Below are 18850 nucleotides of genomic sequence, written 5' to 3'. Positions count from 1 at the left end.
CCTGTATATAGAATAGTGTAGTCAACTATGCTGTGCTGCGAAGCAAAAAAAAGTATAGCGATGTGATGCCAAAAAGGGTCCTTTTCACGTCCATCTGGTGTTCTACATCAGTTAGAGTACCTGCACTTTCATTTTGATGCCCTCCTGCTCAATCGGCCATTTTCAGCTCCCTGCGGTGAAGTAGGCCTCATATAGCACATTTATAGCAGCCCTCAGCTGCTGGTAGATGGAACAAGAGCGCTCCTAAGTGATAGTGCCGGTACTCCTTTTTTTTTTTCAAATGAAACTCTTTGGTTATTTCTGACATATACGTTGACTTTACTAGTGCACATGTCAAGCAGACCCTGCAGGCGCAGTGTGAATATACCCTTCCCATTACATAGAAGAGCTTGTAAACCTGGAAAAACACCTGTTGAGCCTATTAACTGCATACAATCAGTTCCACCATGAATGATTATTGTGCAATACAAAAACTAACATTTTCTAACACACTTCGTCCTCACCCCCCTTGCCTTATTAAAGATCAGTGCTTGCTGGAATTGAATGTAAACCTTCCTTACATCCAGAGATTGAAAATCCGTGCTGATTCAGTACTTCTCGGAGCTGAAGGTTCCTTCCAATTGTATCTAGTCTTGACAATCCAAAAAAGCTACACAAATCTGCCATTCCCTGACAGTTTGCTACAATGTATCAGCCGCACACTTGAGCTTGTAGTTTCTGAAGAGCAACTGGTTCCAGACCATTGATTTACAATGTATTAGGTTAGTGCCTATTAAATTGATTGCCTTGATGTTGGTTCAGGAAGCTGCCAGCTCTGTGTATGATGTACAACCACATCCCTGCGCCATGTACGAAAAGCTGAGCGCACCATAGGGGTACGGCATTTCTACGGGACTCACTGGAGGCCCCGAGAAATCAGCTATGACTCCCAAACTAATGAACACAGTTTATTGGAAGTTGGTCAAAACATAAGATACTCTGGACCCCCTCCTAACATGTTAGTCGAGTGCTCCTTTACCTAATGCCATCCACACAGCGGCAGTCACCATTACGGGAGACGGAACGGCTAGCCTGGCTGTCTTCCGCAGCACACCTAGTCGTGTAGCAGTAGGATCCTTCTCCAGAAAAGTCTTGACACAATTTGGCTTAGCAGATGGGGGCATCCAAGAGTACATGGCGGAGAGCTGTGCGCCATGTACACCGCGGTCACTCTGTGTATAACACGTAACATCCCAAACGCCTTGTTTAAAGCATTTGTTGCCAACAATCCGAATATTCTTGATGTCACGGTTTCACTTATCTGGCAATGTAAACTCTCAAAATACGTGAATGTGGGCAGCTGACAATCCTCACGGAGCCCACATGTGCCCGCTTCATCTTGAAAAAATTGATATCTGGTGCACAATAACATAACATGTAATTCGCCGCAACTTTGATAGTTCTGTGAAGCGCAGTGTATCTGCAGATCTTCCTCGCATTCATAAATCAATGGAATGAAGAGGAAATTGGCGCCGGCTTTTTTTCAACAGGTTGGGATGACCTGCCACATCTCTAATACAACCATGTCTGAGTGGTTTTTGGGGGATCAAATCATTTTAAGGGACTTTGGCCACCATGGTCACCTGACCTGAAGACGAAACCTGATTGGAATAAGCCATGAACTGTCCAGGAACTGCTTAGCCACAAAAGGCGGACACTTCCAGCACGCTACAAGGTGCGTTAGAACTAAATCTCCTTAAAAAAATGTTCTTTAGTCTTGGCATTAGGCCGGCTTCACTCAAGCATATGCGCAATTGCGCTATCAACTATGCTTTTTTGCGCGTGTATTGGCATATTTTACTGTACCTTTTAAGGCCTGTCAGTCATGTTCACATGGGTGCGGGACCCCAACACACCGACTGAAATGGCTAATTCATCTGAGTTCCAGATGTGTTCTTTTTTCGGCAAAATTACGCATTTTCGCATCTTCTTGCGTATTACACACCCATCATTGACTTCTATGGGGACCTTTGTGTAAATTCGCAGAAAAATATTTATTTTTCCGGGCCTCCAGCGACAATGACACCATGCCTAAGGTCAGTTTTGCATCTCCACCCTAGGTTCCGTCGCAGCTGCAGCTGAAAATACTGAAAGCTGAGCAGACAGCAGGTGGACCCCTTTACAGTCAATGGGGTCCGCCCAGCACTGTTCGGTTCCCTCCAGAGACAGAACCGTTCGGCTGCGGGGATTCCCCTTTCCTGCTCCCCGAATGAAAGAGAAATCCCTGCCGCATATGTGAAACCACCCTTTCCCCAAATAGGGACACCCTTTCACTTGTGGACTACCTCTCTCTATATTCTTCTTCCCTTCGTAAAACTTGCAATAAACAAACATCTTAAACGCCTTTTTCACAAACATTCATTTTTTTTTTTCATTTTAAATATGCAAAGGAAAAAAAAGTTAAAACAAAACCAAATCTCGTTCCAGAAAACAAAATAATAGTTGTTTTTTTTCTCTTAAAAACAGCAGCTTGTTGTATCTGCGGAAGTGGCGCATGGAGGGCGATGGTGGCCGGCGAGTGCTCCCGCGTCTGCTAGCTGCTCCCTCTTCCTCCGCTCACGGTAAGTGCATTTCTCAGGGCGTACCACGAAGGCTGCAGCGGCTCCTTCAGCAGTCTGACCTTCTTCGCTTTCTTTTTCAGTATTGCAGAACTTTTCCACTTGCATTGGTCTGATAACCTCTATTGCAATAGCGGGCAGAAAATTCATCACTGTAGCCAGAAGGGGGCGCTGTTTACAAGCGATCTACAAACTCTGCGGCTGTTTTACCTACCAAGCGAAACAAAGAATATCTCATGTTGGATACTTCGTATCGCCTCCAACCAGGGAAGTATCCAAAGCACAGACTGCTTTCAGTATAACAATGTCTGCAATGGGTGTAACAAGTAAAACAAGGGGCCCCCGTAGTGAAACCTGGAATGGGGTCCCCGATCAGGAAGTGGAAACATTGGGGCAGATTTACTAATATGGGCTCATTCACATGGGCGTATCCAATTGCGCTGCTTGCAACTCTCAGCATTTTCAATGTATAGGTGCGTATTTAGTGTGTTTTTGGTGCAAAAGGGTTTTTAATTTACTTTTACTCAGTCTCCTGGCAACATGCATAAAAACGGAGTGAATACACACACCGCTGCGTTTTTATACGTCCCATAGACTTTAATGGCCAATTTAGGTCTGTGATCGTGGACCAAAATAGGATATACTGCTATGCTTTTTTTTGTAGTGTAGTTTATACCAAATTTAGCAAATTTTGGTGTATTTTTCCCACATCTAGGCCACTCCCTTTTGTCGGCTTCGTTGAAAAAAAAAATGCATCAAAATGTGGTGCAAAGCGTATTTATTGCCGCAATTTGTGCCAGAAAACGGTCAAATCCTCAATAGTAAATCCGCCCCATTATTGATTTTATGACCCCCTTTGTCTAGACTCCTTTTCCCTCACGTCCCCTCTGAAAGTCTGTACCCCCCCCCCCCACCCTCAGCCTAACCTTTTACCCCGGCAGTCCACCCTTGTTTATACGCCATTAATTGGAATTATTACACTTCGTAATATAGAAGACAAATGCAAACTGTGAAATAGTGTGATGAGATTCAGATCTCCGTCTAGAATCCTTTTTTTATTGGCTGCAGTAAGTTGATATGAGCTTGGAGAGGCATTGGTAAATATTACCAACGTTAGGAAACTGTCAGTAAGGTGATATCCAGGTACAGTGATGAATTCAACCATTTCACATTAGGTCCAGCAGATGGCAGCAGAGGAGCCAATACCTGTAGAAGGGTTCAGTTAACTGCACTGCTAGTAAATGGTGCAGGTGTGACGACCTATGAGGGGGTTCAGTCTTGGGAATGTCACACCTTACTGTAGAGAATGGAGAGACAATGGCGTAGCCACCATTACTGTCACTGCGAGAGCACAGCTTTGTTCTGGGGGATCCTTTGTGGGAGGGCACAGCTTCCATCTTTCTCCATCACATGTACTGTGCTTCTAGGAAAATATAAGATACACAGGAGAAGTTGCCCCAAAGTTTCTCTCTTAGTCCATCTGCTTAAGAAGAGGCCCAGGCGGCGATCCGTGACCAAGGAAACCGACCCTACGTGGAGACAGAACACAGAGGAGGCGTTAGAAAGCAGACGCGAACTGAACAAGGTTTTTCTGTGGCTTCAAGTTGCCAATGATGGGAATTAGAAAAAATAGATTCTGAACATAAAATTCGGTAACTTTTATGCCGCCATTTCTGATATATTTTTTTTTAGCAATTTTAGGCATATGGTGTTTTTTTTTTTTTTTGCCCTGTGCCATATAGCGTTGTTTTAATAACCTTTTGCACTATTTTTTTTTAATTTATTTATTAGGGGTAATTTGTAGAAAATGCTAAATAAATATAAATATATATGAGTGTTTTCACATGGAGTAGAATTATTCCGCAGTCCGCACCCAAATCCACAGCTTATTCCACCGCTGCGAATTCCACATTAAAATCTGCAAATCTCATTACAGATTTTGGTGCAAAATGCAGAATAATTTCGCCCACCCTTAGGGCTTATTTAAATGACCGTATATCGGCTCAGTTTGCAGGGGGGCGGAGCTAAGTGGCGGGACTTAGCTCCGCCCCCCGTCTCGCCCCCCTCCTATTGCAAATAGTGGCAAGGGGTGGGAGCTCAGTTCCTGCTCCTGGCTCTTCCATCTTCAACCCCCCCTGCAGACATGGACACCGTATATCGGCTCGGAGTGAAAACCGAGCCAATATACGGTCGCTAAATAAGCCCTTAGGCTAATTTCTCACGGTTGAGTGATATTGGGCCGTGCGGTTTCCCTGCGGATGCAAGGCATTTTTGTATCAAAACTGCCTCACATCACTTCGGGGAAGTAGCGATCCTCCGTTGCATCTGACAGCCAACAGACAATGGCAGTGTCTCCCATTGTTTTTCAATGAGGAGACTTCTCATCCCACTGCGATGCTGCCGCCACCCCCATTGAATACACTAGGCGGTATGAAACCGGCCTTATGGTTCTTCGTTTTTTAAATGAGTACGCCAACGCTAAAATACAGGGAAGGAATCGGCTCCACAGTTTGTTTTGGGCATTTTGATATATAACCTGTATAGTCTAGGATCACAGGGTGGCTGTGGCGACGCTTTAGGCCAAATGGCCATATTTTCACTGTGGGAACCAGAGCGAGCGTTCGCCTCCAGATCCCGCAGCAAATACTCCCCATAGGATATGCTATGGAAAACGCTTTTCCATGCCCACAAGCGGAAATCAATCGTGGGGAAAAATCGCAGCATGACCTATCCTAGTGCGGGCCTCGCACAGACAGCTTCCATAGCCGTCAATGGAAGCCATCCATCCCATGGCAAGTCACAGTGGATCTGCGTCATCGCCGACGCATCTCTCTGCACTGCGCATGTGCGGCGGCGAGCCAGCCGGCACATCCGAAAGACTACTTCAAGACAGGTACACAAAGGGTCAATGCCAGGGCACAGGGTATGGTTCCGCTGCGAGATTTCGCAGTCTGAATCCAACCCCGCCATGGGCAGGAGCCCTTAAGGTGTAGCGTGGACTTGAAATCAATGGGAGCATGCATGTGTGGGCTTGTATGGGTGATCAGAGAAGTAGTAGATACAAGACTTATGATGATTGCATTCTGCGATCCATGTCCTGTTGCTACAAGTCTGATATATAGCAGTCACCTGTTATTTCCTCTTAGAGGGGGCCTCACCTGTGTACACCTGTTCAGATTTCCACATTGGGGTCTGTGAAGCCTTTCTTCCCCTCATTCACCAGCACTGGCTTCTCCGTCCGGGTGTGCCAGACCAGGATCTGGAAACATTTACACATTGTTACAGTACAGGGATCTCTCTCTGTTACTCCGTTCATCATCTGGACCATTTAAAGTGGTGGTCTCGTTATGAAGGACTCCCCCCAACCCTTTACGAGTGGCCTGCTAGGGCATTCTGAGTCCATAGAAGATGGTTTTCCATTTGGCTTTACTCAACCTCTAAACTGTCTCATAACGTACTTTTCTCGTCACAAGAGTGGAGGTCCGACCACTAACCTCCCCAAATAATCCTAAGAATGGGGATACTGGTCCCTATTTCTAGTAGAAAAGGCTGCAAGCCCAACAGTTATTGCGTTCTATTATACATGGCGGCTTCTAGACTGCATCTCCCACAGTCTGTAATGCAAATGCCTACTTCTGCCCGGTCACTTCCGACCAATAATACCCCCACCCACTAGACTTTTTCTAACTTGAGCCCCCCACCCCTCATCGATGCTCTCCCAGGTTCTGATCTCCATGCACTTACCTTAGTGCAATTATCAGCTTTGGGCTCCAGGTCATTGAGGGTGACCAGCTCTCTCAGTAAGCTGCTCTCCTGGTAACCACCTTTGACGCCTCGTAGTTTGAAATACGCCTGTGGTCGCTGCAGTATGAGCCGCAAGTTGACGGAAAAGCCCGCCATATCTATTGCGAATGGTCTATGTGGATCGAACACTGTCTTCCATCCATATACTTTTCCAGCTGCGTTGACTTTGGGTGACTCGTATCGCAATCCTCCAACGAAAGCCACCGGCCACACCGACACTTTCCTGGTGTTCCGCATCTAGAAACCAGACAGGAGTTTATCCTTCACCATACACTATACTCCAGAGCTGCAATCACAATCTACAGGTTTAAGAGCTGAAACCTCCCACCTAAAAATCATTGTGCGGTCTTATCAGGACCGCAAGCTGCGTTGTCCATGGATAGTGCTGATAGCATTGTTTCCCGACGGAGAACAAAGGATCTGAATGCAGATAAGAGCCCTCAAGCTATTACCTGCATTCAGCTAAAGGCTTTATTTGCACACTTAATTGCTATTAAGTAGCCGAGTAGCTACTTAATAGTTTATGCAAAATGATCGCTCAAAGCTGTCACTCAAACTGTCGTTTGAGCGATCTTTGAGCGATCATCAGGCCGTGTAAACGGGACTTTATTCTTGGTTTCTCTCTGCTGTCTCTTCTCTTGTAGGCTAATTTCTCACTACAATAAGGTTTATCTTTCCTGTCGTCATAAATTGGCTAATAAGTGACGTAGCAGAGAGATGTTTACTGGCCTGTAGGAATTAATCACCTTGCATTTGAATGTACGTGTGCATTTCATGCAAATGTCATGCGATTTTTAAAAATTTTCCTATTGGAAAAAAAACACGCGTTTTTTCACGTACGTGAAAAACACCTGTTCAGCAATACGGTTTTCTCAAAAATCGCAACATACTTGCATTGTAATTTTACAAGCATGAGAATCTCCGACGGATATTGTGCATGCCCACGTAAATACAGCCTGAGTCTTAGGCCGTATTCAGACGAGCTGCGTCCCAAAATCTGACAAAATCACGACTATCTGAAGCGTTAGATTCAAATGTATTCATTCAGGTGAGGGATTTTTAGCCTCATTAAAAAAACACGTCGTCAAAAATAGAACACCCGTGGCTGATTCCGGTCACCGAATTTATCCGCTGCGTCCAGAAATAGGTCTTGCCCCATCTTTGGCCGAGATACACTGGAAGCTCCTATAGACTCCTATGGGATCTGGAAAAAAAAGGGAGTTTAGCTGCGTCCAACACTGGGAACAGAATACAGCTAGTCATTCTAAGGATTTTTGCTGAGCGAGGGATTTCAGCGCTGCAGCATATTTTTTTCCTGATACGCTGCAGCCTCCCATGTAAATGGCAGAAAATACGCGGCTAAAGGTCAGGACTTGATCGCGGCTAGTCTTCATTCTTGTGATTTTTATATATTTATATATATATTTATATATATATATATATATATATATATATATATAATTTTTTTTTTTTTTTTTTTTTTTTCCCCCCCACCACGTATAGTTGAACGTCAAAATGCACTAGTGTGATTTTAGCGCTCCAATAGCCTCATTTTTTGTTGTGTTTTTTTTTTTTTTTTTTTAAAGCGCGGCTATCAGAGCACTAAAGTCGTGGCTATTCTCCCGGAGTTTACATAAATGGCTGTGGCGTCTTGCAGTGCACTGACGCTGCAGACTCAAAAGCCCTCGGCCACCAGAACAATGAAAGGCAGCGGGGGACTTTCTTCATCTCCCATTGCCGGCTGGCTCGCATAGTCTCCCATAGGAGTCTATGGAGCTGCCGGCGTTGTGCCGTCAAAAGATGGGACAAGTCAAGAAAATGGTTTGTCTGAAAGAACTTATAGGAAGCCGTAGGTTCTTTTAGATGCGATTTTTGTGACGCACCTACTCTACGTCAAAATGGCGTTCATGTGAAAGAGTGCGTTTAGATGGACCAAAAATCATTGTTGGCTCATTCACTCATAGTTCGGTTTAAACAGCAATCCTCTCATTCGCTAAACAAGGGACTGAATGATGCATTTACCTGTCTACACAGGCTGCACGAGTGTGAAGGCGTTAACGGTGACGTCATCGGCTCACTCACCTGGACCAATAGACTGCGGGGTCTATATACCGTGATAAGATGACTACAGTCTTTAAAGGGGTTTTCACACAAAAGTTTGAAGGGTATCTGGGACTATAATAGTGACTGTCTAATCTTGGTACAGGTCATCAATATCAGGTCAATGGGGGGTCTGGCTCCCGGGACCCCAAAACTATCCGCTGAGTGAAAGGACCACCTCGCCCTGGTCAGCGCCATATCTCATTGACTGTTCACCAGACACAGCTCTGTACATTGGGTAGAGCAGCTCTGTGTAACTGGAGATCTATAAGTAAGGCACAACATCTATCATATGGAGCTATGCCTGAAATGGATGCTGCAACCCCCGAGCAGATTGTGAGAGTATGGGGAGCCGGACCCTTTTCTAGTATACTTTTCTGATTCACTGATAGCAAACAGTTTTAGTGAAAATAGTGAGAAATTGACATATGGAGGCTGAAAACTTGTACTGACTTTATATTTTTAAGGGTGCTTGCACACCTGTGTCGGGGATTCCGCTTTCCTGCTCCGTTCGGAGAGCAGGGAAGGGGAATCCCCGCTGCTAAGCAGCTTTGTCTTAGGACTGAACCGAACAGTGCCCAACGGACTCCATTGACCATAAAGGGATCCCTTTGCTTTCTGCTCAGCTGCCCGGCTTTTAGTCAGAAGAAAAAACACTATTTTGTGCCAGATTATTGCGATTCTCCGCTCGCGGCCGGCAATTCGCAGCATGCTGCGAATTGCCGCAATTCTCCGCGGTCAGCCTATCTGTCAGATAGTCTGACCAGCGGAGATGCGTCTGCAGGCTTCAGCTCCCGGGGGGCAGCTCCCGCGGCCGAAATCCGCCACGCGATACCGCAACGCCTGTGGACAGGGGGCCTAACAGCCAAGAGTTACAGTCCTATCCAGTTGCACATCTCTCCCGTCCTGGCAGTTTGTTACAATGTATCCATCCAGAGTTCAGGCTGTTTAACTCACAGAGGATTGTCTAGACTGGATACAATTGTAAGAAACCCTCCGCTGTGAGAAGCATTAAATCTGGACATGTCACCCTCTTAATGAGAAGAATATTCCCATTAACTGCCAGGAAGCAGAGATCCGCAGGGAGAAAGTGAACCGAAGTCTCTTATAAAGTTGCAAAACTTTTTATTACATGGCGATTCTGCTTTATTCCAATAGAACTGAAAGCCCCTCCCTTTTCGCCGGTGGCAGCAGCTGAGGACTGCGCTCGCACAATAGAGCAGCGCTGAGTAGATTCATGTGCCGCACATGTCAGCAGGCAGCTGGAGCTGACAGTAATTATGGTAATTGCGCTTGAAGCTTGTCAGTCACACAATGTGCTGCTAACAGTTACTTTATTCTCCGTCCTCTCCCACATAACTTGTTGGATGTGAATATAAAGTACCCAAACATGTTCCTGACCCCATCCGTGGCTGCAGCCTGCCACGCTCCTTTCACCAACTGATTATGGGCTGTTTAAATACTATTTTTGTTCATGAACAGAAATCTAAGTCCTCCATATACAATTACGTACAATCAGTTAGGACATTAGCTTCTCCTGGCAATTATTCGGGGTCGGATTGGGAACTTATAATGGCCCTGGAAAAAAAAATCTAAAAGTGGCCTCATGTTGTAGTTGGTCCAAAACACTAGCAGAGGGGCCAACAGAAGTGTTACCTACAGCCGGATCTGTGCTTCGAGATCTCATCTGGTCATTGCTTGTATCTCTGGGCCTGGATGAGTGGAGAGAGGCGCCCAGTTGCACCAAAAAGGAAGCAGAGGAGGGTGTTTAACCCCTTATTGCTCCATAATGTATAGTTACGTCATGGAGGGGGATCGGGGGTTGATCCCGATTCATACAATGCGGATGGCGGCTGTTTCTTACAGCTGACACCCAGCAGCAACAGCTATGATCAGCACTCCCACTGATCACAGCCGTTATCCCTTTAAATGCCGTAGTCTATTCTGACAGTGGCATTTAAAAGCCCTGATCGGAGTTTGGAGGTCCTGAACTGCCCTCTCGCAATGAGATTGCGGGGTTCAGCCCGCTTGCCACAGCAGCCATGGGCCTTCTGAAAGCGCCCAAGGCTGCCATTGCAGATTGCCGATAATGCCATCCATGCCTGTCAGGTCGTGGTATAATGTAATAGTATGGCATTCCATCATACCGCAGCAGCGATCAAACCAGATGGGGCAAGACCTGTCTCTGGACGCAGCGTATAAAACCGTTGGGCACTGTTCGGATCAGTCCTAAGACAAAGCTGCTTAGCAGCGGTGATTCCCCTTTCCTGCTCCCCGAACGGAGCAGGAAAGCGGAATCCCCGACACAGGTGTGCAAGCACCCTTAAAAATATAAAGTCAGTACAAGTTTTCAGCCTCCGTATGTCAATTTCTCACTATTTTCACTAAAACGGTTTGCTATCGGTGAATCAAAAGTATACTAGAAATGGTCCGGCTCCCCATACCCTCACAATCTGCTCGGGGGTTGCAGCATCCATTTCAGGCATAGCTCCATATGATAGATGTTGTGCCTTACTTATAGATCTCCAGTTACACAGAGCTGCTCTACCCAATGTACCCAGTTTTGCTGTTGTTTGTGTGCCGTAGAAACAAGACCCCCCTAATTAATTGACCCATGTCCCAGTCCCATTGGACTACATGGGTCCAGGCATTTGCCCAGGTGCTGACTCCAGCCCTGCCCTGGACCCAACCGACCTACTGGGATTTCTCCCTGTAGAGCCTCTGGCCAATCCACCTTTGCAATTATTCATTATGGAGTCCTACAGATTTACTATAAATGATAGGAAGCATCAAGCAACCGCCCCGACAGAGGTGACCACATCCCAGGTCATCACATTACTCATCACCTTTGATAGTAGTGGGTTGATGCACTACCTGCATTTTTGCCCCTTTCATAAATGACTGACAGATCCCAACATGGTAATGGGGTCCGGTCCAGCAAAGACAGAGCTAATTCCCCCTACCCCTTGCAGAATAAAAGAAGATCATCACCATTGTGCCTGCAGACCCTCTTTTTATTATGGGGCATAAGGAGAAGTCCATATATTAGAGGAAGGAGGACAATCTGAGCTGGGTTCCCGAACGTTGTTTGGGCCGCCTGCGTATTTCCACACTGTACAAACACCGGTGTAGGAAAATTAGGGAGAACTACTGCAATGCAAGTCCCCTTCATATTTCTGGATTGCAAGCTTCTTTGTGCAGAGCTCATGGGTGCAAATCAATGTCTCCTCATACTTTACCCTGCAGCTCTGCTCATTGAGATTGGCTGCTGTGATTTAGGTCAAAGCCTAGCATACATTACACTATTCTAGTAAATGGACTAGAATCAACAGTAGTATTTATTACTAAACAGAATCTTGTAGCATCGCCATCCTTGAAGAATGGCGCTTTATATCTGCAGAGCAGACCCCCTGTAAGCCGCGCTACGCAAGGCCACTGCCATTCACTTTGAACGGTAGCCATGCTACACAAAGAGCTGCAAGATCGGATACTCTGTGGCATTTTCTACTAATGCTTGATACACTTCAGCTGGTATTTCCCTCCATTCATCCTGCAAATGTCTGGTGAGTTCTCTCAAAGAAGATGCATTGGTCCATCTACAATGGTGCAAGGAGTGTCATCATTGGATAGTTGAGCAATGGAAGAATGTTCTTTGGAGTGACAAATCACGCTACTCCATCTTCAAACCAGATGGATGTACAGGGTAGATGCTCCTTTTGCCTAAGTGTTTTGTGCCAACAGTTAAGTATGGCGGAGGTCCTGTTATGGTCTGGGGATGTTTTACGTGACACGGTCTCGGTCCATTGGTTGTAGTGGCAAGAACCATGAATACGGAGGTGTACCCTGACATTCTAGGCAAAAACGTGGTAATACTGTGGAAATGGTCAGCAGTACTTCAAAGACAACCAGCCTGTCACAAATCCAATGCTGTTTTATGCTGATTTCAGGATATAGATGTTCCAAGACTGGCTTGCACAGAATCCCAAGTTGAGGACCCTACTGAACATTTTTGGAACAAGTTGGATTAGGAAATATGAACAGCACCCATCTTCTGTGAGAGAACTTGCCAGACATTTGCAGGATGAATGGAGGGAAATACCAGCGGAAGTACATTAAACCTTATTAGATACTCTCCATGGCATAATTTCTACTATCATTATGGCCAAAGGAGCCCCACTAAGTATCAACATATGGAAATAAATACTATTTTTTATTCTTGCTCAGGAGTCCAATTAGTGGTAAGATAGTGTAAGTCACTGGGAAGTCAGTGTATACAGCACATAGACTGAGGTGAATGAACCTCAATAAGAGGGAGTGTGGGGATCGATTTTCATAAGTTTCCTTCACAGACATATTTGTAGACTCACCTCCTCAAACAGATCCAGGCTGTATGTGTTATCATCATCCGCAAAATACACAACTCCAGGCAAACTGTTGTTTTTGTTAAAAGTCTCTCTAAGCCAGCGCAGGGCAAGGTTTCTCTGCATAGTCCCTCGAGGTATTCGTGGGTCACGGGTGTCTCCCCTCAGTTTATAATTACGGGGCGTCTCCACATTAAGATGGGTATAGTTGAGACCAGATTCCTGCAGGAGGTGGGTAACCAGAGGGGTGCGCCGCTGAGAGTCCTCCACCAGGATCCAGTGCAGATTGGGCACATGCAGTAATGTGTTAGACAGACGGGTTAGTTCAGCTTTCTGGACTGGTCTGCTGTAGGTTGGGGTGATAACATGGATGGTGGGAAGGTTGCCCATCCAAGGCGGGGGCCGAGTGTACACATACTCAGTCCTTACAACTTCTACAATATCTCTCTCAGAGGAACAATACTCCCTGGAATCGGAGCCTGGACTTGCATCTCTGCGGCCATCGCTCCCGTCCTCTGTAAAGACATAAAAACAATATAATCTCAAGAAAGCCAAAGAAAATCTCAGACATTATACAACTTTCTAAGGAGATGTTCTCCGGCAGACTCGATATGATCCTGCTATGAAAGGTTCAGTTGAGTTGGACTTTAAGGAGGGCCTTTACCGAGTCCCACTGCCACTTGTCATATCATCCTTCTTGGATATAAGACATACATTGTGCAGTCCATGGCAATCTAGCTATAGGGGATACAGAGGTAGGAATCGCACCTAGGCTCTCATGCCTGAAAGGGCACAAAGACCCCTGTGTGATACCTAGCACATGGTAGGTGGACCTTGTTAAAAAGTTTGCATTGGGGCACAAGAACTTTAAGTTGTACCTCTACAATCTACCTTTCCGGGACGTCTGTCTATTAAGCCAATCTTGTGTCCGAAAGCACACGCTATCAACTCTGAAGGTATGCTGAGATACAACAAGCTGACCGAGCTGTGGCCTAGAGAAATCTTTAGAAAAGGTAAGGACTTAAAATGGTGTGACTTGTGGACTGCTGACCTTCTACAACGGCAAACTAAAGTATTCAACCCCCACTGCAAATTAGGTTTATTTGCAAAATTTACAAGAAAGAGCAAGGCATCGCCAGCTGCCACCAGAGTCTTTTGGAAGCGGGTTGTTAGGAAGAGGGTCTGGATCGGAGTCCTCAGGTTGTGGCCAACTCTGCAGGAACAGTGTAGTCAGAGGAAGCCGGGGTCATACACCGAGCAGCAGGTACAGCAAAGCAGCAGGCAGGCACGTAGTCAATGGGAAGCCGGGGTCATACACCGAGCAGCAGCTACGTAGTCAGTGGGAAGTTGGGGTCATACATGGAGCAGCAGGTACAGCAAAGCAGCAGGCAGGCACATAGTCAGTGAGAATCCGGGGTCATAAACGGAGCAGCAGGTACGTAATCAATGGGAAGTTGGGGTCATACATGGAGCAGCAGGTACAGCAAAGCAGCAGGCAGGTACGTAGTCAGTGGGAAGCCAGGGTCATATACCGAGCAGCAGGTACGTAGTCAGTGGGAAGACGGGGTCATACACCAAGCAGCAGGTACGTAGTCGGTGGGAAGTCGGGGTCATACACAGAGCAGCAGATACAGCAAGGCAGCAGGCGGTTATATAGTCAGTGGGAAGTCAGAGTCATACACGGAGAAGCAGGTATGTAGTCAGTGGGAAGCAGAGGTCACACACAGAGCAGCAGGTACAGCAAGGCAGCAGGCAGGTACAAACAGGAGTTTGACTAAAGGCTCAATAATCTCGCAAGGGAGGCGTGCCAGGACCAGGTTTAAATAGCCAGACTAATTAATAAAACCTAGATGGAGTCTCCTCATGAACAGAACCTTGGGCAAGGATCCAAGAACAAAGTTTAGCAGTAAAGCTCTCCACAGGACGAATAGCTCACTGGGAAGAGTCCTCACCCTCAAGCCCTCAAGTGACTACAAAAAGACTATAACAAGATTCAGTAGCACTGAGGCTTCAATTTGCACAGTAAGGTCTTCATGCCTGAACTCCAAGCCGTACACCTCTACTGACCCAAAAGCTCAAGAAAAGTCACCTCCAATGTGCTCTAAGTCACATAAATACGCCACAGAAGTTTTATGATTCAGTTGTGGAGCAATGAAACAAAACTGGAACTGTTTGAGTCTGTGGATCAGCAGTATGTCCGGAGGAGGAAGAATGAAGAACCTCCTGCTTACAGTGAAGCATGACGGCGGCTCGGTGATGCTCTGCGGCTGCTTTGCTTCCTCTGGCACTAGGAACCTGCAGCGTGTGGAGGGCAAGATGGAGTCAATCAAGTATCAGGAAATCCTGAGAGAAAACATCACGCCTTCTGTGAGGAAGCTGAAGCCCGGGCATCATGGGACCTTCCAACAGGACAATGATTCCAATCACACCTCAAAGTCCACCAAGGCTTGGTTTCAGAAGAAGTCCTTGAAGATTCTGGAGTGGCCGTTGCAGTCCCAAGGCTTGAACCCCATAAAAAAATCTTTGATGAGATCTGAAGAAGGTGATTGCAACACGCAAACCCAAGAACATTAGTGAACTGGAGGCCATTACTATGAGGAACAGGCTAAGATTCCTCAGGAACGCTGTCATCATGTCTACAGCAGGCCATAACCGCAAAAGATGCTCCACTCAGTACTAAAAACACTTGCAATGAAGGGGTTGAACAATTCTGAGACTTCAGCAGTCATTAAAAGTGGCATTTTGTGGTGGATTTGGAAAAACCGCTTGTTATATTAGTTCTGTCGAGGTAAATTTTGCAAATAAACCTAATTGGAAATGGGGAATTGAATCATTTTGATTGCAACTGTATGCGCCAAATCATGGGAGCAGAGGAGTACTGTCTGACAGTATGTTGCTAGAGATACATTATAACAACCAGTCTTTGCATTGGCAGCATGTCTCTAGGGACCAGTCTGCCGCAGATCACTGGGCTCCTCAGTTTAGGACAGGATTGAAGAACCGAGTGTCTCCTGACATATTTTTGGGGAATAGGATGAAGACCCTCTTTAAGGTACCATGACTGTTCCAATACCCAGTAGAGCTGGGATCACATAACATTAGTTGAAGCTTCATATGTATTCCAGCAGCAAATCTGAAAATCGATCACGAGTCAACTAATGTAACCTAAAGCTCATCTAATAGAACAAGACAGACAAGAACAGATTGCGGAAACCAAAATCACAAGCAGATTGAGAAAGTGAATGATGAGGATGGTGATGAGGAGGATGATGATGATGATGATGATGATGGAATAATACGAACAAGTGTGGTATATATCAGAATGAGAGGAAACGTGGTAAAAATGGCAGCTGATGGCAGTACATGATGTCTGCACTGGAAGCAGTGGAGGAGGTAATAAGGATGTTCAAAGGTGTAGCTATAGAGAGTGCAGAGGTAGCAATCACCCTAGGTCAGGAGGGGACCAAATGCCCCTTTCCTGCATAAGACGACACCATTAATGGTACGTGGTAGGCGGTGGTCCTGGTACATTGTGTCTAAATGCAGACTGGTGTAGCTAATGTGCATCCTGTTGCAGTGGGCATCAAGGTTCGGGTGACCATAAGGGTTAGAGCTTGATTAGAGACAGTAGACTGATGGGACAGCTAGATGCACCCGGGACTTAATGCTCTGGAAGTCATTCCTATATTACAACCATCACTATCAGCTCCATGGAAGTGTAATGAATGGCGCAGCCGCCTCCTCAGGGATGTATCGGCTTTCTAAGTATATAATATGGACATTTAGTCAGTGAGGTCATTGCACTGTGTAAATAGATTTTGCCTGCATTCTCAAGATGTAATTACTCAGAGACCGCTTTATGGGAAATACTTAAAAGTCCGCTAATTGCAGCCATCAGCAAGAGTAGACTTATGACTGAAGAATTATGAGTGCAGCTCTGGAGTGTAATGAGGATGTAACTTAGGATCAGTGCAAGATGTAATTTCATGTATGTACACAGTGAATCCACCAGCAGAATAGTGAGTGTTGCTCTGTGGTATAATAAGAGTGTAACTCAGGATCAGTATAAGATAAATAATATCAAGCATGTACACAGTGACTCCACTAGCAGAATAGTGAGTGCAGCTCTGAAGTTTAATACAGGATGCAACTCAGGATCAGTACAGGATAAGTAATGTATGTATACAGTGACTCCACCAGCAGAATAGTGAGTGCAGCTCTGGAGTATAATACAGGATGTAACTCAGGGTCAGTACAGGATAAGTAATGTATGTACACAGTGACTCCACCAGCAGAATAGTGAGTGCAGCTCTGGAGTATAACACAGGATGTAACTCAGGATCAGTACAGGATAAGTAATGTATGTACACAGTGACTCCACCAGCAGAATAGTGAGTGCAGCTCTGGAGTATAACACAGGATGTAACTCAGGATCAGTACAGGATAAGTAATGTATGTACACAGTGACTCCACCAGCAGAATAGTGAGTGCAGCTCTGGAGTATAATACAGGATGTAACTCAGGATCAGTACAGGATAAGTAATGTATATACACAGTGACTCCACCAGCAGAATAGTGAGTGCAGCTCTGGAGTATAATACAGGATGTAACTCAGGATCAGTACAGGATAAGTAATGTATGTACACAGTGACTCCACCAGCAGAATAGTGAGTGCAGCTCTGGAGTATAACACAGGATGTAACTCAGGATTAGTACAAGATAAATAATACAATAAGTAATGCAATATATTCACAAAATTACGTCATGTAAAATGTGTTCTGCACAAAAACATTATGTTGTCTGAACAAATGGTGGGATATACTGGGACTTCTTGTCGATCTTTCTATGTGGAGTTGGTCCCAATGAGGTTTCTGAGGATGTGTGATGGAATTCCTGTAAATCAGAGGTGTAATGCAGTTATGGAAAGACACAATATTTCATGGAATGGCACATTAATATCCACAGTTAGTAGAGTTGCTGTGATGGGACCCTATGGTTGGACTTTCCACACGTCCAGCAAGTCCTAGTCATGTTACGATGAAGCCATGCAGAATGAAGAGGTCAGGGGTAATGGGTATGAGGTCAGTGGTTATGTCAGGAGTTTATGGGACATGATAGGACCATGTGTGATAGCGAATGCCGAGTAGGGGGTTACAGAGTCTCCTCACCCTTGTGTGCAGTGAGCAGCGGGGACAGAGTGCTGTGGTGCCATACTGTGATGAGTAAAGTCCAGGGCAGAACGATGAGTACAATAGCCAGAATGTCCCTTCTCTTCAGCATCTCCAGGGTGGGCTGACCCCAGTGCTCCTCATTACCTGAGGGGGGCACCCCGATAGCACAGAGAACAGCAAAGCAGACAGGAGAGAGATCAGTATACAAGACAGAGAGGCGCAGGAGACACAGCACAGCTCACACAGTCACCTCTTACCAGCGGTTATAACCCACCCATTGCAGCAGGCTGGGGGTCCCAGGCTCTGCCCAGAAGGGGAGGCAGGTCACAGAGAAGTGGGGCCCGGGCCCCTCACTGGCCAAGTCCTGCAGAGGAACTGGACAGAAGGAAGCCTGCATGATACACAAGGAGAGAGAAAGCAGAGGTTATTAGCACTAGATGGCGCTGTTCACAAACGGATACAAATGTAGCACATGACTGCAATGCAACAATGTATCAGTGAATTATCCCAGGTAATAACAAAATAAAACCTCAGGAAGCAGCTTCACAATTTACTAAAGTGTTCAGTCATTATTACCAGCCGCAGGCAAATGTCTCCCCACCCGGGAAGGGATCAGGGGCCGGTGGCTGATGCCAGTATTATTACCATCATCCCTTACTTAGAAGCCTATGACACCGCGCTGTGCTGTCACGAAAATGCTTGAGTATGATTGATCAATAAGGGCCCTTTCATATGGGCGTATTTGCAAGTGCAAAATTTGTGAGTGCAATACCACGAGAATATAACTAGAGATGAGCGAGTATACTCGCTAAAGGCA

General features: G+C 45.9%; 1 protein-coding gene across 3 annotated transcripts in view; it reads right to left on the bottom strand.

Moving 5' to 3' along the window:
- Positions 1–3518: 3518 nt before the first annotated feature.
- The window catches only part of B3GAT1 (beta-1,3-glucuronyltransferase 1), a 62903-nt gene continuing 47571 nt past the window's right edge, over positions 3519–18850 (bottom strand). The window contains exons 2-7 of one of the 3 annotated variants that reach the window (XM_066606611.1): positions 18291–18424; positions 18031–18177; positions 12869–13377; positions 6342–6638; positions 5756–5856; positions 3519–4126 (exon numbers count right to left, since the gene is read on the bottom strand). In XM_066606611.1, the coding sequence (XP_066462708.1) occupies positions 5770–5856; positions 6342–6638; positions 12869–13377; positions 18031–18142 (1005 nt within the window). In that variant the 5' untranslated portion in view covers positions 18143–18177; positions 18291–18424 and the 3' untranslated portion in view covers positions 3519–4126; positions 5756–5769. The remainder of the gene's footprint in view (positions 4127–5755; positions 5857–6341; positions 6639–12868; positions 13378–18030; positions 18178–18290; positions 18425–18850) is intronic. The other 2 variants (XM_066606609.1, XM_066606612.1) reach the window with 2 other exon arrangements.

This window comes from Eleutherodactylus coqui, chromosome 6 (assembly GCF_035609145.1).
Source record: "Eleutherodactylus coqui strain aEleCoq1 chromosome 6, aEleCoq1.hap1, whole genome shotgun sequence".
NCBI classification, from domain to species: Eukaryota; Metazoa; Chordata; class Amphibia; order Anura; family Eleutherodactylidae; genus Eleutherodactylus; species Eleutherodactylus coqui.
The sequence above is the reverse complement of the archived record's forward strand: the minus strand, read 5'-3'. Positions and strand labels throughout refer to the sequence as shown.